The sequence below is a fragment of the Phyllostomus discolor genome, chromosome 7 (genome assembly GCF_004126475.2).
Source record: "Phyllostomus discolor isolate MPI-MPIP mPhyDis1 chromosome 7, mPhyDis1.pri.v3, whole genome shotgun sequence".
Taxonomy (NCBI): Eukaryota; Metazoa; Chordata; class Mammalia; order Chiroptera; family Phyllostomidae; genus Phyllostomus; species Phyllostomus discolor.
In genome coordinates, this window is record NC_040909.2 from 103,182,635 (window position 1) to 103,205,756 (window position 23,122).

Below are 23,122 nucleotides of genomic sequence, written 5' to 3' on the forward strand. Positions count from 1 at the left end.
AAACTGAAAAAAGAAGCCCATTCTAAGGTCTTTGACATCAGAATTATATACTGACATTACATTATCCATGTCACGGTTCTCCAATATCTGTTAAGCCTTTGCTTACATATGGCTTCCTCTAGGGATCTTTTTATTAAATACTTCCTGTCCAAATGCAATGCCATGTGGTTCTGTTTATTTATAGCACTTAGCAGGGTTTGTAATTGCTTGTCCTTTACCTGTACATTGTTTGTCTCCCCATCGGACTAAGCTCCACGAAGGCAGTGCTGGTTCGTGTCACACCCCAGCATCTAGCACAGGGTGTGTTTCTAGGAACCTTTGCTGAATGAAAGGACATTGTTTTCAATTCTCTCATTTCTTCTTACGGCCACATGTATAACACAGGTAGAGTACAAGTCATTATTCACAAGTGCAGGAGATGAGTCAGAGCAGCTGGGTGACTCGAGATCACAGGATGATTAAGTGGCGGAACCGCGTCTAACTCCAAGCCTCCAGCGTCAGGTTTCACCCCGACTCCTGTCCAGTCTCCTATGCTGCCTCCCTTTAACAAATATCAAAACACGGTTCCAGTTTATTAATACCCAGCTGGCTGAAGGGATGGTGCCTGTGTCTCAAAGTCTTACATTTATCTGGTTGACAGGCAGTTGTGCATCTCAGAAGCATAAGCCACTGTGAGCTTCAGTAGAAACTTTAAACACATTCTATTCATTTATCAGAGAAACAATATACATCAGGTAGAGTGGGAGAAAGTGGAAGTTCATTGGAAAATTTTGGTATAATGAATTCTAGTTCTAATAAAAAGAAAAATGCTCTCATGTTATGAGAACAGGATTATTTAGCTACAAAGAAACCTGTCAAAGTACTGATAGTAGAAGAATCCTTTGCTGGAAAGAAGGAAAGCACGTTTAATAGAACCTGAACATAGAGGGGAGGTTAATAAGTGAAATATACTGAGTTTATTCTAACTTAAATAATTTACAGGTAACTAAAAGGAATATCTCATAAGAAGAAATTCTGGAAATTAAGTGGGTAAAAACACAATCAAAATGGTGAATAAATAAACTGGTCATTAAAACCCTAATTTTAACAACAATGAAATTAAAAACTCACCCATTAGGAACTAGCATTGTTAACACAAACCTTGACATATCTATACTATTTACAAAACTGATATTTAGTCACCACAGTAGGTTTAGATTGTACAAAGTCACAGGGGAAATCAGTGACCGTGCCTATTAACACACTGGCAATTTTCTTTAAAACCAAGAAACCGATGAATTTTTCAAATTATATTGACACAAGTATAGCTAACAAAAATCTCTAATGAAAGAATAATACAAAAGAAAGAATGAATCATAACAAATTAAGTAATAAAATCAGTGATAAAATATCTAACCATTTTGGGAAAAAATTTTCATTGAGTAAATGAGCAGACAAATTAACCTTAGGTAGACATTTGACTGTAGGCCTTCCAGGGTCTTCTGTGAAACATGAATTCAGATGGACTCACATTAGAGTAGTCAAAAGTCTTTTAATCAGCAGGAGTAAATTGAAGCAAAGGATAATAATCAACCAACAATGTTTTAGGAGTTAGGGAAGGTCCCAGTGGGAACCCACAGACTTAGTGGCAAGCTTGATTTGTGACATTATGAAACTACTAATAGCCCTCAAATCAAAATCACAGATGATGTCAAATAAAAAAAAAAAGGAGAAGAAAACTCAGAAGGGAGAGAGGGCACTTACTAGCTAAATTCTGTGATCAGCAAGAAATAAATATCTTGAATTAGAATACACGTATGTGACAGACAGCAATGTGGCAGTTGCCAGAGGGAAGGGGGTGGGGCATGGGGGTTGCAGGGCACTTAACATGTGGCGATGGAAGATGGTTTGACTGCAGGTGGCAGGTGGACAGTGCGGTATACAGATCTAGTGTCACAGAAATGTACACTCGAAATCTATAGGATCTTATTAACCAATGTCACCCCAATAAATTAATGAAAAAAATTCTTAAAGAATATACATGTATGAGATTTGAATGGATGGATATACTCTTAAAAGCTACAGACCAGGTAAGTTTTCTATAACCATAGCTAAAGAAATTTATAAAATAGCAAAAAAAATGAATTATAGTGTAAGAAATTCACCTTCTCACATGAAAAAATGTATGTTTTCTAAGTTTTTATTTTTGCATATCAGTTTTTCTTAAAGCAAGACCAACCTACAGCTTCGAAACTGAGCCAGCATAATCTGAAATCAACTCCTTAAGAAAACGTGTGATAATCAGCATGTGCTGTTTAGCCTAGTAACTTAGATAGAGTAACAATTCATCTTTTGGGTATATGAAAGGATATCAAAACCAAAAAAGAAAAGAAATACTCTTTTGACCTAAACACAATGGCCAAGAAAACACGTGAACATTTTGTTTGACATACAAATTTGAAACAAACAAGAAAAGACAAGCCATCTATCAGAATGTAGTCAAACATGCTAAAAAGAAACTAGAAAAGACCTAGAATCATTCCAGTCATTTAAAACCATCTGGGTCAGAACATTTAAACACCCTGCCTTTGCAGGACTGCGGTACTTACAAGGTGATGATTATAATTGCCATAGCATCATTATTGTGCCAAGCTAATTTTTACTATTATTATAATACATTTTTGTGTACTGATATAGAATATATGGCCTTGCAGTGGAGCTTTTTGGAGGGGGTGGGGGATTAGGAGGGGGATTTTGTATTTGTTTTTGCGTTTGTTCTTTCCAATGGGGATGGGTGAGCATTGCTCCTATTCCCTGCTTCTTAGAGGTCAGTAAATAACCTCATTTGCAAGTTGACAGAACAAGGTAGCAGTGCATTATGGGACAGAGCAATGGTGACTAACTCGCATAAAAGTCATGGTCATGAGCCTCATTAAAACTGGGTTGTGCCTAACCCAGTGAGTTCACCAACCACAAACACAAAATAACCCCTATGGAGATGAGCTATATACAGGGAAGCACCTGTGTGTGGGTTTGATGTCAGAATTAACGCCAAGACAAGGGAGTTCTGTGCCCCAGGCCCCAGAGAGGTTCTGAGAGCTGAGCAAGCAGTCTTTATACAGGGGAAGTGGCCAGCAGCCAGAAAGCACTAATAGAGAGCAAAGCTCAGCATCCTGGTGAATTAAGATCCAAGGAAAGAGTCCAGTGGAATCCACAGGGACAGGGTAAGGAGAAGAAAATAAGTCCCAGGCAGTGAACATGAGTGGGAGGCAGTAGGGCAGAGCAAGCTGGTTGAGAATTTAAGGCAGGAAGTGGAGCCTGCAGACTTTTTCTGAGACAGTCGATAGGTATTATTACAGGTAGCTGAAAGCCTCAAAAGTGGATAGGGAGGGGGCTAGGGCCAGTGCACACAGGAAAGACAGAAAGCAAATTAATAACAAATAGTAATGACTTGAGCATTGCCTGTGACATCATGGCACGAACATGGCTCATTGATATGAATCCAAACTTTTTTTAAGACATCACCACCTTTCAACTTTTTAGGTAAAACCTTTTATAAGTGTAATTAAATATAAACAAAATTTAATCAGACCTTTATTGCCATGCAAACTCTGATGGAGCAGTGAGTTATAGGCCATGAACTCACTGGTTAGAGAGAGAAGGAACAACAAGAGACGTTGAGAATAATCGGTAAACTACCATTTGACCAGTGAAAACTAAGGATTTGGAGAAATGCAAAAATTCCTACTGCAGTGATAGCAAGGTATGGTCATATTTCTGAGGGGGCAGCATGAAGGCAGCCTGCAATGTAGCTATTTCTTCCACTCACTCTGTTTCTCCTCCTGCACCCCTAACTCAAACACACACGCACACATATACTGTGTGCCCTCTCTGAGAGAAGTAGATCCAGAAGGCCCATATCTGTATTTCCCAGGCACTGGCTCTCTGCTCCTTCACATCATCTACCCCACTTCCCCATCTATCATAACCACACGAGCCAGGATAGAAGTGGACTATTCATGAGAGTCATAGGTCCCCTGCAAGAACCTCAAAATGCTCTGAAGTTACCAGAACTTGCTGGCTGGAGACCTGATCAGAGAGTGTTAAATCTAGAATAGGACAGAAAAGCGTGAAAATAGCCCAGGAATATATGTTCATAGGGCCACCTCCCTAGGATCCTTAGCAATAACTTGATTATAGCCAGCAGCTCCCATCATCATAATTATCAGAAGCCCATAGCAAGAGCATCTGATCAGGAAGCTATTTATAACCTAAAAGCTTTGTCTTCTTCTCCCTGGGATCACTGTCTCCTTGAAGGAAGATAACAGCCAATGCAGACCCAGGGAAGCACAGAGTCCATGCATTATAGTGGGGGTGGGGAAGGGGGATGCCTCCAAAGAGGTATGTCACAGAACCCACATTCTAGTTCCTCCTGGCTCAGGGCCAGCCTAACGCACAGGACCCAGGCAGGGCAATCAACACAGGTACATTGAACATAGCTTGTGAGGCAGGCAACCTGCACAGAAAAGCCACGAGAGGAGCTGTACCCTGCCAGCTGCAATGAAAGCGAACACCACTCTCTTCCTGAACAGGGTTAACTTTTTTACTTAATGACAGCACACTTTTTTGAGTGTTTAATCATGTGCCAGGCCTGTGTTAAGTGCATCAGGCGCCTTAATTCACAACTACTCCACAATGATCCTGGTGTTAACAGAGGTAGGATTAGACAGAGAGAAGCCACAGAACCTGCCCCAGGTTACATTGGCCCTGGCAGAACTAGGATTCGAACCCAAGGCTGACCAGCCCCAGCAGCAACAAGATTTAACAGCCTTGAATGTGCTAGCTTCTGGACTATGACACAATAGGCCAGAAGAAATCAGAGAGCTTGATCCCAGAAAGACCCTTTGAGATTCTAATTCAATTCTATCTGTTTACAAATTTGAAAGCTGAAACCCTGAGATGTCGAGTGACTTGCTAGAGGTCACACAACCCACAGACCATCTCAAATCATTTAGAATAGATGGTGCTAAATACACAATCAAACTAGACTGTAAACTCCTTGGAGATCAGGATCCACTTCTTACAGTTAGTTTTTAAAATCCAGTATATGGTATACAGTGACTACCCACTCCCATGCTCCAATCCCCAATCAAGCTTTCAAAAAAATCACCGTAGATTAGATAAGAAGTCTTCTGGTATTGTCAAACAAGATCATTTTACAGAAAAGGAAACTGAGGTCCTAAAAGTGATGTGATTTGGTCTAAGTCATGTCCATAATTACAGTTGTGTTTGTGTCAAATTACTAATTAGCCTTCTATAGCTGGTTTATCACTTCTGTAAGATGGGTGACCTGGAAGGTTTAAGTCCTAAGTTGGTCATCCCAAAGTGGCAAGTGAATAAATAGGGGGTCCCGTGAGAATGCACGTGATGATCCCACAGGCCACTCCCAGACACAACGGCTCTAGAACATAGGAGGAAAGAAAGTGTGCAGAGAGGACATTGCACAACTGAAACAATGGATCCCAAGCCATTGGGAGGGGCACTGCCCTGCCATTCCCTTCTTGCCTTTAGCTACCACTGCCACTACTATTCCTAAAGAAAGTAAGCTCTCCTCCTGCTGCCCAAGATGCCGAAGGGGAGAGAAGGCTAAGGGGAAGAAGGTGATGCTGGCCCCTGCTGTTGTGAAGGAGCAGGAGGCCAAGAAGGTTGTAAATCCCCTGTTTGAGAAAAGGCCTAAGAATTTTGGCATCAGACAGGACATCCAGCCCAAAAGGGACCTCACTCACTTTGTCAAATGGCCTGCTACATTTGGCTGCTGAGGCAAAGGGTTACTCTCTATGAACGTCTGAAAATGCCTCCTGCCATTAACCAGTTCACCCAGACCTTGGACTGCTGAACAGCTATGCACCTGCTCGAGCTGGCCCACAAGGACCAACCGAGACAAAGCGTGAGAAGTAGAGATTGCTGGCCCAGGCTGAGAAAAAAGCAGCCAGCAAAGAAGATGTCCCCACCATGAGGCCACCTGTCCTTCAAGCAGGGGTTAATACTGTCATGATCCTGGTGGAGAACAAGAAAGCCCAGCTGGTAGAGATTGCACATGACATGGATGCCATTGAGCTGGTGTTCTCCTGCCCACCCCGGGCCAGAAGGTGGTGTCCCCTACCGCATCATCAAGGGGAAGGCTGGGCTGGGACATCTAGTCCACAGGAACACCTGCACCACCGTGGCCTTCACACAGGTTAACTAGGAAGACACAGGAGCTCTGGCTAAGTTGGTGGAAAGCTCTCCGAACCATTACAATGACAGATATGATGAGATCTGCCACCACTCAGGAGGCACATCCTGGGTCCAAAGTCAGTGGCTCGTATCGCCAAGCCAGAAAGGCCAAGGCTAAGGAACTGTCTACCAAGCTGGGCTAAATGTGCACTGTTGAGTTTTCTGTATGAAAAGTAATAAAAATTCTCCTTTGACCAATTAAAAAAATAAGACTAATTTCTCTTGAGAGTTTCACAGAAATGAAATAATAACTAGAGACATCTTAAGCTAGCAAAATCAATTTTCAAATCATTGTCCTAAGATTTATATATATTTTTAAGTAAGTCTTTCGCACAGGATAATTTCCCAATTGACCTCAGGAAGATTTTGCATCTTGTTAAAATTTACCCTGTCCTCCACCTAAAGGAAAGTCATTCAAATGCAATTCAAGTCAGGAAAGTTTCCCCCATCCAGTTGAATTACATACCAGGGACATAAGCATATTGCTAGGCAAGATACTGGCAAATATCACTAACCCAATAACACTTGGCAAATGAGGACGGTTGGTCCACCTCTATACATTAATCAGAAGTTGATCTGCAGCCAGCAAGTCTCAAGTCTGGCATTACCACCTACAGTCTTGTCACTTAGTTCTCCCCTCTCTTCACAAACAGAAACAAAAACTTGCAAGTTCTATTTCCTTGATAAGAATTCAAGGCCAAAATAATAGGAAAATACCCGACAAGATTAGTATTGTGGCTAAGAATTTCTTCATGCTAATAAGTCAGATGCTGGACAATTCAATTTCATATACTTGCAAGTATGTCATTTCACCATGGTGAAAATATTAATTATGTGAATATGCTCTGTACTTCTAAGTAAGAGTAACCTGCACCTGCCTTTCTCAGTTATATTAGGTACAGGGATTAGCATTTTTGCAGGGTGATGGTGTTCCACGAGCAATCATAATTCCCAGGACAGGAAGAAGACTGAATTCCCCATCAGGTAATACGCAGCTGCCTGAAATAGGAGCAAAAGGAACGCCTGATTCCCCACAGACAGCTGTCACATGGCCACATCACTCAAGCCACCAGGGGCTGGAGGATCTGCTCAAGAGACTAGCTTCTGAAAGGCAGAGCTCCTGAAAGACATATCCTCTCCAGAGCCAAGATCCAAGTTCCAGGACAAGATGATATCAACCAGGGCTAAAAAGGCAAAGAATTGGAGAACCTAAGAGGCAATAGAAATCTAAAAAGCCATCAGCCTTGAGAGGTACTTTGGTTAGAACACTCCTTTCTGCCGTGGATGCCGCCGAGTAAGCATCGTTGAAGTCTGCCCTCCTGCAGTCATCAGGTCTAAGTCAGAGTTTCCCAAAGAGCTGGAACAGCTACGGAAGCTCTTTATTGGAGGTTTGACATTTGAAGCAACAGATGAGAGTCTGAGGAGCCATGTGAAGCAATCGGGAACACTCATAGACCCTGTGGTGAGGAGAAATCAAAACTCCATGCACTCCAGATTCTTTGGATCTGTCGCGTACCACACTGTGGAGGAAGCGAATGCAGCCAGGAATGCAAGGCCACACAAGGTGGATGGAAGAAGAGATGCGGAACCAAGAGGGCTGTCTCAAGACTCTCAAGACCTGGTGTCCACTGAACTGTGAAAAAGATTTTTGTCAGTGGCATTAAAGAAGGCACTGAAGAGCATCACCAAAGGGATCATTTTCAACAGTACGGGAAAACTGAAGGGATTGAAATCATGACTAACCAAGGCAGTGGCAAAAAGAGAGGTGTTGCTTTGGTAACCTTTGATCACCATGACTCTGTAGACAAGATTGTCATTCAGAAGTACCGTGCTGTGAATGGTTACAACTGTGAAGTAAGGAAAGCCCTGTTTAAGCGAGAGATGGTCAGTGCTTCATCCAGCCAAAGAGGTCGAAGTGGTTCTGGAAACCTTGGAGGTGGTCATATAGGTGGTTTTGGTGGGAATGACAACTTTGGTGGTGGAGGAAACTTCAGTGGGCAAAGTGGCTTTGGTGGCAGCCATGGTGGTGGTGGATATGGTGGCAGTGGGGATGGTTATAATGGACTCAGTAATGATGGAAGCGATTTGGATGTGGTGGAAGCTACAACGGTTTTGGCAATTACGACAATCAATCTTCAAATTTTGGACCCATGAAAGGAGGAGACTTTGGAGGCAGAAGCTCTGGCCCCTGTGGTGGTGCAGGCTAATGCTTTGCCAAGCCTTGACACCCAGGTGGCTATGGAGATTCCAGCAGCAGCAGTAGCTGTGGCAGTGGCAGAGGTTTTAATTACTGCCAGCTTTTAATTACAACACTTAGCAGGAGAGGGGAGCCAGAGAAGTGACAGGGAAGCTACAGGTTACAACAGATTTGTGAACTCAGCCAAGCACAGTGGTGGCAGGGCCTAGCTGCCACAAAGAAGCCATGTTTTAGACAATACTCATGTGAATGGGCAAAACTCCAGGACTGTATTTGTGACAAATTGAATAACATGTTATTATAGTTTCTGTTCTGTGGAAAGTATGAAGCATTCCAACAAAGGGTTTTAATGTAGTTTTCTGCACCCATGCTGTTGATTGCCAAGTGTAATAGTCTGATCAGGATGCTGCATAAATGTCTTTTTAAAATTTTAAAATTAAAAATAAAAAGCCACCAGCCTTGCTCTGTCATCTTCTCTGTAGATAACAAAATTAAGAACTCAGTCAAAGTCACACCAGAGGTTTATAAACTTTTCCCTCCTTTTCCTGTTCCATAATTTTGAAAGTTAAAGCTCAGGCTTTGGATGATTAGCTTGGATGCTGGTTTTGCCTCTTTTTAGATGACCTTAAGCACATTATTTAATCTTGATTTCTGCATCTATAAAACATAAAAAGTAAAAGCAGCTGCCAATTTCTGAGAAGGAAGCCAAGAACACACAATGAGGCAAAAGAGAGTCGCTTCAACAAATGACGCTGGAAAGCTGAATGTCCACACGCAAAAGAATGAAGTTGGATCCTTATCTTACACCATACACAAAAATCAACCCGAACTGGACTAAACACCTGAAGGCAAGACCTAACACTATTGAGTTCCTTTTAAAAATAGGGGAAAAGCTTCCAGGCACTGGATCTGGCGATGATATCTTGGATATAACTCAAAAGCACAGGCAACAAAATCAAAAACTGACAATGAGCCTATACCAAACATAAAAGTTCTTGCACATCAAAGAAAACAATAAAGGGAGTGAAAAGGCAACCTACAAAATTGGAAAAAATAATTGTAAATCATATATCCGGTAAGTGTTTAATATGTCATCTATAATTTAAAAATAAATTTTTATATAAAAATTTATATAATTTTTTATATAAAGGCTTACTTTTGGTTATATACACAAAAGGACTGAAAGCAGGACCTCAAGGAAATATTTGCATGCCTATGCTCATAGCAGCATTATTCACAATAGTCAAGAAGTGGAAGCAACATACATGTCCATCGACAGATGAATGAATAAAGAAAATGTGGTCTACACATAAAATGGAATATCATGCAGCCCTAAAAAGGAAGTCTTGTAATAAGTGACAACATGAATGAACCTCAAGGACATTATGCTGAGCAACAGAAGCCAGTCACAAGAGGACAAATATGGTGTTATTCCACTCGTATGAAATATCTAAAGTTGTCAAAACCATACCAACAGAAAGTAGAAAGGCAGTTGCCACATGGTAAGGGAGGGGGAATTACCATTTAATGGGTATAGAGTTTCAGTGTTGTAAGACGAAAAGAACTAGAGATCCGTTATACAACAATGTGAATATATTTAACACTACTAACCTGTACATTTTACATGGTTGATGATAAATTTAAGGTTATGTGTTTGTACCACAATAAAAAAGCAGCTGCCACATGGCATTGTTCTGAGCATAAATGAAGATGATGAAGAATTTAACACAATGGCTGCTATCTATAGAACACTTGAAAATATTTGCTGTCAAAAATAGCCCTTGTTATACCCCAGATATAAAACCATATCAGGTTTTGTGTTTTTTAGTTAATTAAGTTCTTATTTATTTTAAGAGATATTCTAGGTCTTATAACCCCTAATTAAATTTATCTTACATCTCCTCTTGAGGTCTAATTATTAAGTTGGTGAGCTCTGCTTTAGAATGCTGGTTAACTGCTTTATAGTTTCCCAGAATTCCTCATTTCAATGTTTTCTTTTCCTCTTTTTAAGATTTTATTTATTTAATTCCAGAGAGGGGAAGGGAAGGAGAAGAGAGGGAGAAAAACATCAATGTGTGGTTGCCTCTCACATGCCCCTACTGGGGACCGGGCCTGCAACCCAGGCATGTGCCCTGACTGGGAATCGAACCAGCAGCCCTTTTGGTTCACAGGCCCACACTCAATCCACTGAGCTATGCCAGCCAAGGCTCAGTGTTTTCTTTTATTAAAGCCTCCACCACTAAAACAGAGCTCAGATGCATGGGTAAACAGCATTCCACTTACACACACATGAGCACACATCATTCTTTCTTCAAGGGTTATTCCCAACTCCAATAAGGTCTAGAAGTCTCTAGGGTTAGAAACTTTGTTAAGTTGATGGGAACCAAAGCCACAATAAAAACCATAAAACCCTTCATGTTTTTACCCTTAGTAAAAATAATCTCCTATGGCACACTATAGTACTTCCCACAGTCTCCTATTAAAAATACACTACAGATACTATAGAATCTATTGAGCAATGATGTAGTAGTGAGCAATGCACAATTAACTTGTATTTCCTATCGCTGGCTTGCTAGAAGGCATTCCTATCCACAAAGACATGTTTTTCCTGGGTCTTCTCCATCCATATATCCAATGCTTTCTGATTATATGACCTAGGGCTTTCTATTTCCAGTTCCAAGATATAAGAAACACAAGATAATCGAGTAGCTTGAATGCTTAAGATGCAAAATGTTTACAGCATCACTACGGACCATTTTTTGTAGGATAATTCCTTGTTGTGGGTCTGTTCTGTGCACTGTAAGATATTTAGCAACAACACTGGCCAAAACACCACAAAATGCCAGTAGGCCCCCTCCAAGTTGTGACAATCAAAACTGATTCCAGACATTACCAAATGTGCCCCCTGGGGGTGGGGGGAATCGCCCCTAGGTAAGAACCACTGTTTAGAATGACCTGTAACCTATGCAGTTTTCCACAGGGAACTGAGATTCAGAAAACACTGCACCTGAGGACCGCTAATAGTTTACAGTGAAAGGAGAACCAAGCAGCTGTGGAATCCCTTTTTTTTTTCTCTAGAACAAGGAGATGGCAAAGGCTGCGTGAGAACACTAGCTCCTATAGGACAGCCCAGCACAGCAGAACACAGCGATATGGAGCCACAGTCTCCATTTCCGAATATCCCAGTCTGTTTCCCCCAAAAGGACAATCAAACAATCCAAGCGGCCAGGTATGTTTCTTCACCTTCATTTGTCTCTGAAGGCTTCATCCCTAAAATGTTTACTCTAAAATCCATTTTGCCTCCATTTTTCTTTTCCCAAATCCCTACTTCTTCTTTTTAAAAATTATGCCCAAAAGGAATAACTTGCAATTCCTACACACTTGAAAAAATTATCATAGTTGATGTACAGACGCACATCAATCCACACATGCTAGAACCTGAGTAGGCTGGGAGAAGTGACTCTCCCATCCAAGGACTTGGAGTTTTCCAATTTCATTTATGTGTTCATAATTTTTAATACAGATTGGTTTATAATCTATAAATTAGTTCATACAGAAAACAAGTTGGCTGTATGACTTTGGTAAGTCCTTTAAACCTTTTTTACCACCATAACCATTTTTAAGTGCACGGTTTGATAGTATTAGGTATATCCTGTTATTGTCCAGTAGGTCTCCAGAACTGCTCAACACACAAACTTAAACCCTGTACCTATCACTGACTCCCCGTTGCCCTCCTCTGCCCGCCCCTGGTGACCACTATTCTATTTCCTGTGTCTACGAATTTGACTATTCTAGGTACTTCGGGTAAGTGCAAGTATACAGTATTTTTCCTTTTGTGACTGTCTTCTTTCACTTGGCACAATGTCGTCAAGGTTCATCCATGTTGTACATAAAGGTGTCAGAATTTCCTTCCTTTGTGAGGCTGAATAATATCCCATTATATGTATATACCACATTTTTTACCCATTCATCCATCAATGGACACTTGGGTTGCTTCCACCTCTCGGCTATTGTGCATAATACTGCTATAAACGCAGGTGTGCACATATCTCTTGGAGACCCTGCTTTCAAATCTTTTGGATACCCAGAAGTGGGATTGCTGAATCATATAGTAATTCTATTTTTAATTTATTGAAGAGCTGCCATACCATCATCCATAGCACAAAGCCTTTTGTCTTTTGCAATCTGGGTTTCTTCACAAGCCAAGTGATCGTTTTACACCTGGGGCTGAATGAGACCATCTCTAGGACACATACTGACTAGACCATTCCTGCTGGAGAGAACTCAGCCAGCCAGTCCAGCTCAGCCCCTTTCCGGTCTAATCACCCTTCGCCAAGGAAAAACTGCTGATCTCCAGCCTGTAAAATCACTTCCAATACACTCAGATCTTATATGGTCTGTCACAAAACTCCCAATTCACCACTGAAATTTCTAGATTGTTGAAAAAGAAAAAAAGCAAAGACAAATACATGGGTTTGTCTGCTTTGCCTGCACCAAGAGGCCTAATAAGGTGAGCTCACCTAGGGTGGCAGAGCTCACAGACTCACTCTGACATGCAGAGTCCCACCACTCAAGAGAAACCCTCAGCACAGAGCCTTCTGGGTGGTGAGAGGAGGAAAGAAAGTGGCGCTTCTTTAGGTTAATGCCAAAATGAACACCATTTGTCCAAGACCACTTGCTCCCACTGAACTCAGCAGTTATCATGATGTCACACAACTGTGAAATTTAAAAAAGTGGCCACAGCTTATGAAACACCCCACATGGACATCTTGCCTCTGCAAATGCAATCAGAGATGGAAGGGTTCTACCCGATGAAGTAGAACTTGGATCAGCAGCTGGTTTTGCCAACGGTGGCTCTGACCTCAGCCCAGAGAGAGATGTCCCACTGGTCCAAAGGGTCAAACATCTGTGGTCTTTGGACTTTTGCTGTTCAAAATGTGGCTTTGGACCAGAAGCCCTAGCCTCAAGCAGGAGCATATTAGAAATGCAGAATTCCAGACCCCACCCCAGAAGGACAGGAGCAGAATCTCCATTTTAAAAAGACACCCTGGGGATTCACCCCCACATTTAAATTTTCAGAGGGACTCTTTGGAACTGCAGAGGTAACAAAACTCATAGCAAGATGAAAACGTGTCATAAATAAATACTACCAACAGGGTCGTTTGTTGTCATTTGCAGGTGGGTGACGTACCAATGTGTACCCCACTGTTTTTTTCCACCATGAAGCAGTAAACCCTTGTAATTTTCAGCTAGAATTTAAAGTTTGTTTCTCAGCATCTTGGACCAACTAGTTTGTTTTACAGGCGAAAGTGAGCCTCAGGCAGCTGCTATATATCCAGTAGTTGCTATGCGCATTCTGACACAGATTACCTGTCCCAGGCATCTGGAAGACTCACTGCATTCTAACATGAAGCTGCCACAGGGCCCTCGGTGCTGCATCCATTTCTAGTGACTGACTTGTCCATGGGTCCGGGGTCATCTCCTCAGATCCCTCCATCGTCAGTCTCCCCCATGTGCACTTTCAGGGCAGATTATTTTATTTATTCATGATTTGAACAGAACCTGCTTCCCTCCCCCAAAGGATTTCACTGTGGCTTTGTGAAGATAAACACATTGTAAACAAGTCGGGCAAAATTAAGGCACATATTTAAAAAACAGTTAAAGTCCTAAGGGATGATGCGTGGGCCCACTCCTGCTGTTTCTTGGCTCCCTACCCCACCCCCCATGCTGTTCCTGCCGGGAAAGGAGAGGAGAATTCATGTAATTTATGGACTGGAAAATAAACTGGGGTGCTCAGCTCAAGTCCTCCTTTTTGCCTCTTCCTGGGGAGCAGGCACATGGAAATTAAACTCCTTCCCTATCCTTCTTGGCACGTGTCTTACCTGTGTATCACAGCCCAGCCCACATGGGAGACCCAGGGCTGCCATGCTGGGAAGGTGCAGCTTTGCCTGTGGCTGGATGGTGAGTCTCTTTAATGCTGGGATAATTAGAAAGTCCATTTGCACAAATATATGGACTACACTCTTCAGCCTCATTTCTATCACAGTTTCATTCCTTTGACTCATTTCTTAGAACTCAAGAGAGGGGGAAGGGTGTTCTTTATTGGATCATTGCAAAATCCCCACAAAAAGATTAGGAAAACTAATGTTACAAGCCACTGAGAACAGGAAAAAAAGGGCCTGGATTTTCTGGTTATTGAGGCAAAAGAGAAAACACAACCAGGGTGGCAGATACAACTACGGGCCACTCAGTACATGCACTGCCCTTATTTCCTTTGCCTTCTTCCTCCATACAGACTGGAAAATCTAAAGCTTGCCTTCCCCAAAATCGCATTAGCCAGAAAAGGCTAGGGAACTCCATTCTGGTGAATGGGGCATCCTTGAGAGTACGTGGTGAAACTGGGGACACCACAGAGCCCCCCAAACTTCGAAAGAGTTTTGTTATGTTACATGGGGCACAAATACATGTTACCTAAGTGTTCACACATTAAGGAAAGATAGTCGGTCACCAATGATTGACATGCAGAAAGTGCTGGTGACAAACCTTGGCTTCTCAGAAAGTCCCATAGATCAGAATGTAACACCACTGCAGTGCCAACCCACAGTTTCCCATGCAGTGGTTCTAAGGAGTGATTTCCTACAAGCATTTCTTGCCTTTGTTCTAATCATAAAAAGATATGTTTATGGGTTTTCAGACTCAGACAGAGTAAAATCTCTCTTGCTCCCTCCTCTGCTCTCTAGGATGAGTTTTAACTCTAAGGCACACACATAATCCCATCTAGCCCACAAAATCCATAACAGGGACGGAAACAAATGTAATTACCCTCGTGTAGGAAGAGAGGTTGAACGAGGTTGAAGGATTGGTCTGACCTCTCACGGTGAGTCATGGGTAGAGCTAGACTGCAACACAGCTCTCTGCCTCCTCCGATGCTCTTCCTGAGTAAGGCACTGTGCCTATTCTGACTCTTCCCTGTGGTGTGAAGTCAGGGCGGACACACCAAGGAGGAGTGCCCCCACACTGCTTGGCCAGTGGCCGGCCCATGCCAATCACCACTTATCCCAAACATCACCCAATCGAAGTTGGAGCTTCTATTCTAGAAATGCATCCTTTTCTCCCCTTTTCCCACCTGGTTAGCCTCTCTTTCTCACTTTCCTCTTGATTCATGAATTTCTTGTCCCCAGATGATCACATTTCCTCTCTCCTTGAGATACAGTTACAAATCATGGTGTCATTGTTAACCTTACCTTTGAATACCTACAAAGCTTTCTCTGTGCTCCAGGTCAACACTAAACCTCTCTCAATGCCGAAGGAGTTGGGTATTTAGCGGGCATAAAGGCTGCTGTATCTCACCTATAACCGCAACCTTCTACAGTTAAAGCTGCTAGAATGTTAATATCGCACTTGCAAAAGATTAAGATATACATTTACGCCCCATTTCAATAGTTTTAACATTAATTGATATATTTGTTTCTGCCTGAAATTACTAACCTGCTACCTGCTTTTTTCCCCTTCTGTGGTTGTAATAAGAAGTTAGAAAGATTAACAAAAAGGTTAAGAAAGGAGCAGGTAGTTAAAAGGATAATCTAGAAGCATAGCTTTGTGAAAAGTACCAAAGATATGTAACTAGTTGTTTATTAGGAAGAAATTCCACACCATACTATGTTAACCCTGCTCATGTTCTACAAATATAGTGACCCCTCTCATCTAAATCTATACAGAAGTAGCCTACAAAACCTACTTTTTGAAAGGGTTTGAGAATGGTCTTGTTCTGATGAATGACTTCAGGCCGGTTCTGCACCCACTGCACCATTCTGAGAACTCCACTGCACATGCACGACCTTTGGTTTCAGTTGGCTGTCGGAGCTTCGAGCCAAAGGACATGCATCATGGAGGGAAGCCCAAGGGCTCTTGGGTCAGACAGGCATGGGTTTGAAGCCCAGGAGCAATCACTGAAGCTCTCTGAGCCCCAGATTCCTCATGCATAAAATAGAAAAATCAACTCCCATATCATAAGGCCACTGGGAACATTAAAGAAAACCAGCCATGGAAGATTCCTGGAGCTCAAACCACTGGAGCTCTCACTGAGATCCACTTAATATGAAGCAGAATTCTCATGGGTTTCCTAAGGCATTCATCAAAATTTTTTCCAAAAAAATGATTAGTCAATACCTAAAAGAAGAGGAGGAGGGGGAGGAAGAAGGGGAAGGGGAAAAGCAATCACTATTTGCATAAGTTTCCTCCCCTTGCATGTGTTCACACCCCTACCTTCAATTGTCAGTACTTCTTCATTACACTGAAAGCTCCTCAGGTGCTGGAGCTAGGTCTCATTTTTGGTCTCCCCCAAAGGAGCACAGTGCCCAGCAGAGAAGAAGGGCTCAACATGTACTTGCTGTTTTTCTTCTTGGTGAACAACTACTACCAGAAAAGTTAAATCTTGGGGCTCTTACTAGTAGATGTTTATTGTGTAGGGCTCTGCTTGTGTTCTTGATGGAAGAAGTTTATGTCACTGATACCCAGAAGTGGAGTGGAAGGGAGAGCCAAGTTTTCAAAGTAAATAGAGGCAAAGATCAGCAAGAATATGGAGACAGGTCCACAGAGTCAAGGTATCACCAAAGATTACTTGCTGCTTCGGAGGGAGAAAAGTACCTTTACAATGGAAAGACCTGGCAATCACCTACTCAACCAAGTGATTCAACTTTGCAGCATCAATAAATGGCCAGGTGCATGTAAGAGAAAACACACAGCATCAGCCATGAAGTAGTGTGACCACACATGTTTTGTCTGTGTCTAATCAAACCTCCATACTGAACTTCCTGCATACAAGGAATATGTGGAATGGACAAGCCAGGCAAGTGACTCCATGAGGAAATAACCAGATAAACCTAGAATGTGGAACATTCCACAAATCAACTAGCCTTGTCCCTCCAGAAGCCTATGTGATGAAAAAAGAAAAAGGTTGCACTCTCTGTTGTAGATCGTGAAATGCAAATGAACCTCTCACAATGTATGAGTGAATCTTGATCAACTCCTGGTTTGAAATATAAATATATATAAATATTTATATATGTGTGTGTGTGTGTGTGTGTGTGTGTGTGTTCTGGCAGAAGTAACACCTGCTTGAGCATGATTGGTAAGGTAGTAATAAGGGTATAAAAATTTACACTTTTTTAAATAATTTATATGTTTAATTTGAACATTTCACCTAAAATGTCATATGGTATGCTTGAGTGTGATATTGTTATGTTACAGAATTACATGCTTATGATTTTGTAAAAGAAGATTTTGTAATTAAAAAGAGGCACATTATTTGTGCTGGACCCTGCATATATGATTTCCATATGACTTCCAGGAGACAACTGAAGACATCTGAATATGGAGTGAACACATGAGGATATTATGAAAATGATTATCAACTTTCTTAGGATGTTAAAACTCCTGCAGTTATGTAAAAGAAAGTCCTTAATTCAACTTCTTCTATGCTTAAAAATTCCTCCTAATAAATGTTAGAAAACATGCAAAGTAACAAACAAGCTATTCCTCTCTGCCCTGAATGGAAATTTCTTTCACTTGCATTTAATAATAAAAATGAATTAGAAAACTCTTGTGTTCATGCATTTGATCCAGTTACTGGGAACTATAAATGGCTCAGACACCATCTATAACAGATCCTGGGGACAGCAGCTGTACTGTGGAAAAAGCATAGCCCTCTTAATTGGGCATCATTTTCACTGTCCTTTGAAACCTTATTATCCCCACACCGAGAACCCTATCAGTACGTAACTAATACGTTGTTAAATGTGCCCATTATTTACCATTTTTGTATAAAGTAAAATCCTTCATCTTCTTTTTGTTGGACTCAAGTAGAGAAACAGAAAAAAAAATATCACAACCAGCATAACTGCTATTCATCCCTTCTAAGGGTTCAAATCCATCCCTTAGAGGTTCAGTTTTGGGCCTGGTGGGGTAGGTCAGCTGATTAGACCATCACCCCCAATACGCCAAGGTTGCAGGTGTGATCTCTAGTCAGGGCACATACAGGAAGCAACCAATGAGTGCATAAATAAGTGGAATAATGAGTTGACCTCTCTCTCTCTCTCTCTCTCTCTCCCTCTCTCTCTCTCTCTCTCTCTCTCTCTCTCTCTCTCATCGATAAGTTAAAAAAATAAAAATAAAGAAAGGAACAAGTTCGATTTTGAAAGGGCAGCTAGTACAGGGAGCTGCTAACAACCACACAGCTTTCTAGGAGCTACATTTTCCTACCAGCTGTAGTGGCTCCCTGGCCTCATGTGAGAACCCTGTGCTTAGCCCGAGCACCCCTGTCCACAGCAGCTGATTCATGCAAGTCAACTCACGCAATCCATTATTTGCTTTTCAGAAAATAATAAGGGATCCTGCTCTCAAGTCCATTTAATTGAAGGTCTTCAACCAGCAATAAAAATAGCTTTTGATAAACTTTACAACTTGTGGTGTTGCTTCTACATAAAGATAACCTTGTCATATGATATCACTCAAGTTTGTTTGTTGAAAGTGATGCAGGTGATATGTGAGAAATGTACGTATGGTGGCAATGAACTATGTTTTATCTAGTCTGGGTACTTCACCACCTGAGCTGCTGGGAACAGGAAGGAGAGGCGGCAACTTCACTCTACACACCAGCTTCTTCTGTTCCTTCCAGAACCTTTCAAGAAGGACAGCTATTAGAAGGTAAACTTGACAGGTTAGAGCTTTTCCAAAGATAGGTGGTGAGAGAGAGAAACTACCTTATAGTTAAAAATTTTTATGACTTGGGAAAAAAGTATAAAGTGCAAGTCTGAAAACTAGTTCAAATAGCCCTCAACTTTTTGATTCTCTCCCAAACCTAAACACACCACCCTAAAGCCAAAACATAAATAAACTGAAACTTAACAGTTATAACACATATGTAATTCATCATATATAGCTAAATATACATAAAATCTCTGGGAAAATGTGAAAGAATGTGTTTCCTTTTTGATTTCTGACTTCACACTTATTTGAGAGGACAGGAAATTCTTACCTAGGTACAAGGAAGCATTTTCTTTCTTGACATTGTCATCTAAGTAGGTTGGTCCCAGGGTATAAATAGGTGTGGAGCCCATTCCAATGAGAATTTGTGCGCAAACGAATAAAGCCACATAGACCCAGTGATTATTTCCCCCAGAGTCCTTCAGGCAAGCAGGAGGCTCCAAAGTCCCTGTGGAGTTGCCATTCTGACACAGGCCGTCATTGGAGGCCGAGGCATTCAACTCTTGGATCTGGTAGGGAGGCGAGATGAAGTGAGGTAAGGCGAAGAGGGCGGCCCCGATGGCGATGAGAAGTCCACCCACAGCCAGCCACAGGGGCCGCCGACCCCGGCCACCAAAGTAGCTGACAAACACCACCACCACCAGGCTTCCGATGTCAAAGCAGCTAACTAGAAGCCCTGACTCGGAACTCTTCAGACTGTAACGCCTTTCAATGGTGGTGATGACACTGCTCAAGTACCCCGAGACCATTAACGCCTGGATGAAGGTCAGAAAGCACATGCAAACCAGGAAGCAACGCGAATCGGTGAGGACCACATAGAGGCACCTTCTCCCCTGAAGCGTGGCCAAAGTGGAGGACACCGACATGGCTTTGCAGACGTCCACTCTGTGGTTGCAGTCCACGAGCCCTGCCATCTCTGTGGAAGTGGACGGGGCGGAGAGGCTGGGCGCCAACCGGCTCAGGCCTTGTTTCAACTCCTGGTGGCCCGAAGAATCTGTAGAGCCTGGCTTGGCGCCTATGCTAGTGGGGTTGAGATCTGGCCGACAGGAGGTGCTGTTCAAGGCGGGTAAACTCTTGGACCTAAAGGTCTCCGGTTCGCACTTCTGTTGGACAGCTCCCTCTGTGGCCCGGGTTTCGAGCTGCTCTCCCGCCTGGGGCTGCAGCCCAGTGCCTTCGTCCATGGCTCTTAGAATTCAGATTTGATCGCTGATCACATTCAAGGACTCCGGAGCTTTTCATCCACCGGCACTAGGGACCGAAGCCAGGCCCACGCAGTCGTGCCCACCAGGGACCGGGGTTGGGGGATACAGAGCCTCGCAGAATGACATCCTCACAAGCAGGGAGGCGCCCAGGGCATTCTGACCGCAGACTCTGCCCCGAGGCTCCGCAGCCTAGTGCCCCGGGGGGCAGAGGTCCTCGCTGTCCTGTGATGAGCTCTGCTCGGGGTCCACCTCGGGGCGGTAGCTTGCGGAAGGAGCCTGGAGCGTCCGGGGCGCATCCCCTCCGCCACCACTCGGCCGGCCGCCCGGAGCAAGAACGCCCGGTGCCCAGCGTGGGGGCGCTTAGTGCTGATGCCCGTACTGCATCCCGCCGGTCTGCCTGGGCCAGAGGCGTGCTGTCCTCGCCACCTCCGTTCGCGACACCCTTGGGTGCAAAGATGCCAACCTGTGAAGCAAAGAAAGGGTGGTCAGCGAAGGGCTTCTGCGCTTAGGGCTGGCATCCCAGCGCCCCAGGCACAAGCACTGAACGACTCGGACGTTCCCATCGGGGAGCGAAGTCCTGGAGAAGGAGGCGACTGCAGGCTGCAACCTCCAGTGCAGGGAACAATAAGCAGTAGGAGGTCGGAGAAGACCCTCCCTCATTGTCTACCGAGAACCTGCCCCCGCCCCGCCCCTTTTGCCCTTAAACAGTGCATCTGCTTTTATACGTTAATAATTATCAACCTGGCAGCTCTGACTCAGAGACAGTGCCTTTTATTCGAGTGAACTAATTGCAACCTTTTGCTACTCCTACTCCATGACTCAAAATAGAAAATGCCCGAAAGAACAAAGGAAAGTTTTTTTTAAATAAACACACTGCATTTCCAGTCGCAATTTGCAAAAAGAAAAGGGTAAAGCTACGTGTGTAGAAATGTGTGTACACACTTGTGCGCAGGCACGTGTGAGACTCGATGTGAATCCGATCGCTCCATTAATTAGAGACACGTACTCAAAGCTCAAGGCAGCCGCAAAAAGGTCAACGTCTTTGCCTCTTTATTCCCAGCACTAAAAATAACACCCCGCGAGAAAGAACTATTCAATGACAAATACCAGGAGCGTTTGAGGCCGTGGCCCACACCAAGTCCCAGCGCCCAGTGTCAAGTGAAACCGAAAATCAATTTTCCCTACGGATGGGTGGGGAAGCCACAAGCAAACAAAGAGATGCGGGCACGGGAGCCCACGGAGCAGTCCTGGCAAGCCGGAGCCGGCAGAGAGGCATGCTATTTACATCGAGCGCACCCCGCGAGGGTGGGCCCGAGGTGCGCGCTCGCGAGGGAGAGGGCACACACACCCACACGGGCCTGTATTTGTAGGAACCCCTCGCGCGATCCCGCACCAGGCTGAACTCAACGAGAGCCTAAAACAGGTGTGCCCCCGGGATAACACCCCCGTCCCTAATCTCCGGGACTCCCGCTCCATTCCTCCAGCCTGGGGGAATGCGCACCAGGTGGGAAAGGAAAGCGGGACTGCGCTGCATTGGGTTTTCCATTCTGCGGCGCGCCTTTGTGTTGCTGCGGAGAAAAGAAAGGAGAAAGGGGAATGGGGAAGGGCGGAAAGGCTGGGCGGACAGGGGCGGCCGCTCCGCCGTCTCCCTCCGCACTGTTGGCCATACCCGCTCCCAGATTCCCCGCCTGCCAGCCGCTCACAGCCTGGACTTCCCCGTCGCCTACCGGCCCAGGCGCCTTCCCGGGAAACCCCAACGGTGGCCGCGCGCCGAGCCCGGGAATCCCCACGAACACCCTCCCGCACCGGGGGCGACCGGGCTCATGCCCAGGCGGGCACCCACAACTCAGCGCAGACTCGGATGAACCGGGAGCTTTCGGAGCCGACTTGGAATCCCAGGGACACCCCCTGCGCGCGCGCGCGCGCGCACTTATACACACACACACACACACACACACACACACACAAAGCCGGCTCCCGGGACTGGACCTCCGGGAACAGCTCGCCGCTGCAGGGGCGCACAAGCCGCAGCTACTCACTGGAGAGTCTGTAGGTCAGTTTGGCTGAGTGCAACTGCGGGAGGCGCGGACTGGGTCGCCGATGGAGTAGTTGGGAGCTACCTGGGGAGGTAGCATCGGTCCAGCCGCCGGGAAATCAGTGAATGAGACTGACTCAGGCTAAACTCTTCCCCCACGCCTCGCCTGTCACCCAAACAGACACGCGCGCACAGAGAAGCGCTGGGAGCGGAGCAGCAGAGGGCGCAGGCGCGCTGGGGGCCGCCCAGCCCAGCCAGAAGGCGGCGAGCCACCGCGTGCCCTTCATCTGCGCCGCTAAGGAGAGAGTCCTGAAGCCTCTAGAGAGCAGGTATCCAAAAAAGTTAGCTGCTGAGGCAGAGTCCATTCTGAATTTTTTTTTAAGTATTTCTGTTCGTGGGTACTCACAATCTTTAAGAGACCATAGTAGGTTCTTGGGACCAAAGATGATCAGGACAGGATTCCTCCATTAAAAACCCACTGTCTTGTGCATTACCTCTGTAAGTAGCCTAAAACAATGGGGTAAATTCTATACAAGATGTGCTGCAGAACCCATTACAGCTTCATTTCCTTGAAGAAGGGAGATTGCAGGGATAGGGCAGAGGACTGGACTGCCAGAGTGGCAGAGCAGAAAAGGTCAGCAAGGGCTTCAGAGGTTGTGTGCTGTTGGC

At 44.2% G+C, this 23,122-nt stretch overlaps 1 protein-coding gene and 1 pseudogene across 2 annotated transcripts in view; one reads left to right on the forward strand and one right to left on the reverse strand.

The window, feature by feature from the left end:
• SLCO5A1 (solute carrier organic anion transporter family member 5A1) overlaps positions 1–22,715 on the reverse strand; it is a 120,579-nt gene extending 97,864 nt beyond the window's left edge. The window contains exons 1-2 of one of the 2 annotated variants that reach the window (XM_028533856.2): positions 22,458–22,715; positions 19,488–20,881 (exon numbers count right to left, since the gene is read on the reverse strand). In XM_028533856.2, the coding sequence (XP_028389657.1) occupies positions 19,488–20,397 (910 nt within the window). In that variant the 5' untranslated portion in view covers positions 20,398–20,881; positions 22,458–22,715. The remainder of the gene's footprint in view (positions 1–19,487; positions 20,882–22,457) is intronic. The other variant, XM_036031202.1, reaches the window with a different exon arrangement.
• LOC114514774 lies at positions 5,992–8,711 on the forward strand (annotated as a pseudogene).
• Positions 22,716–23,122: the final 407 nt, after the last annotated feature.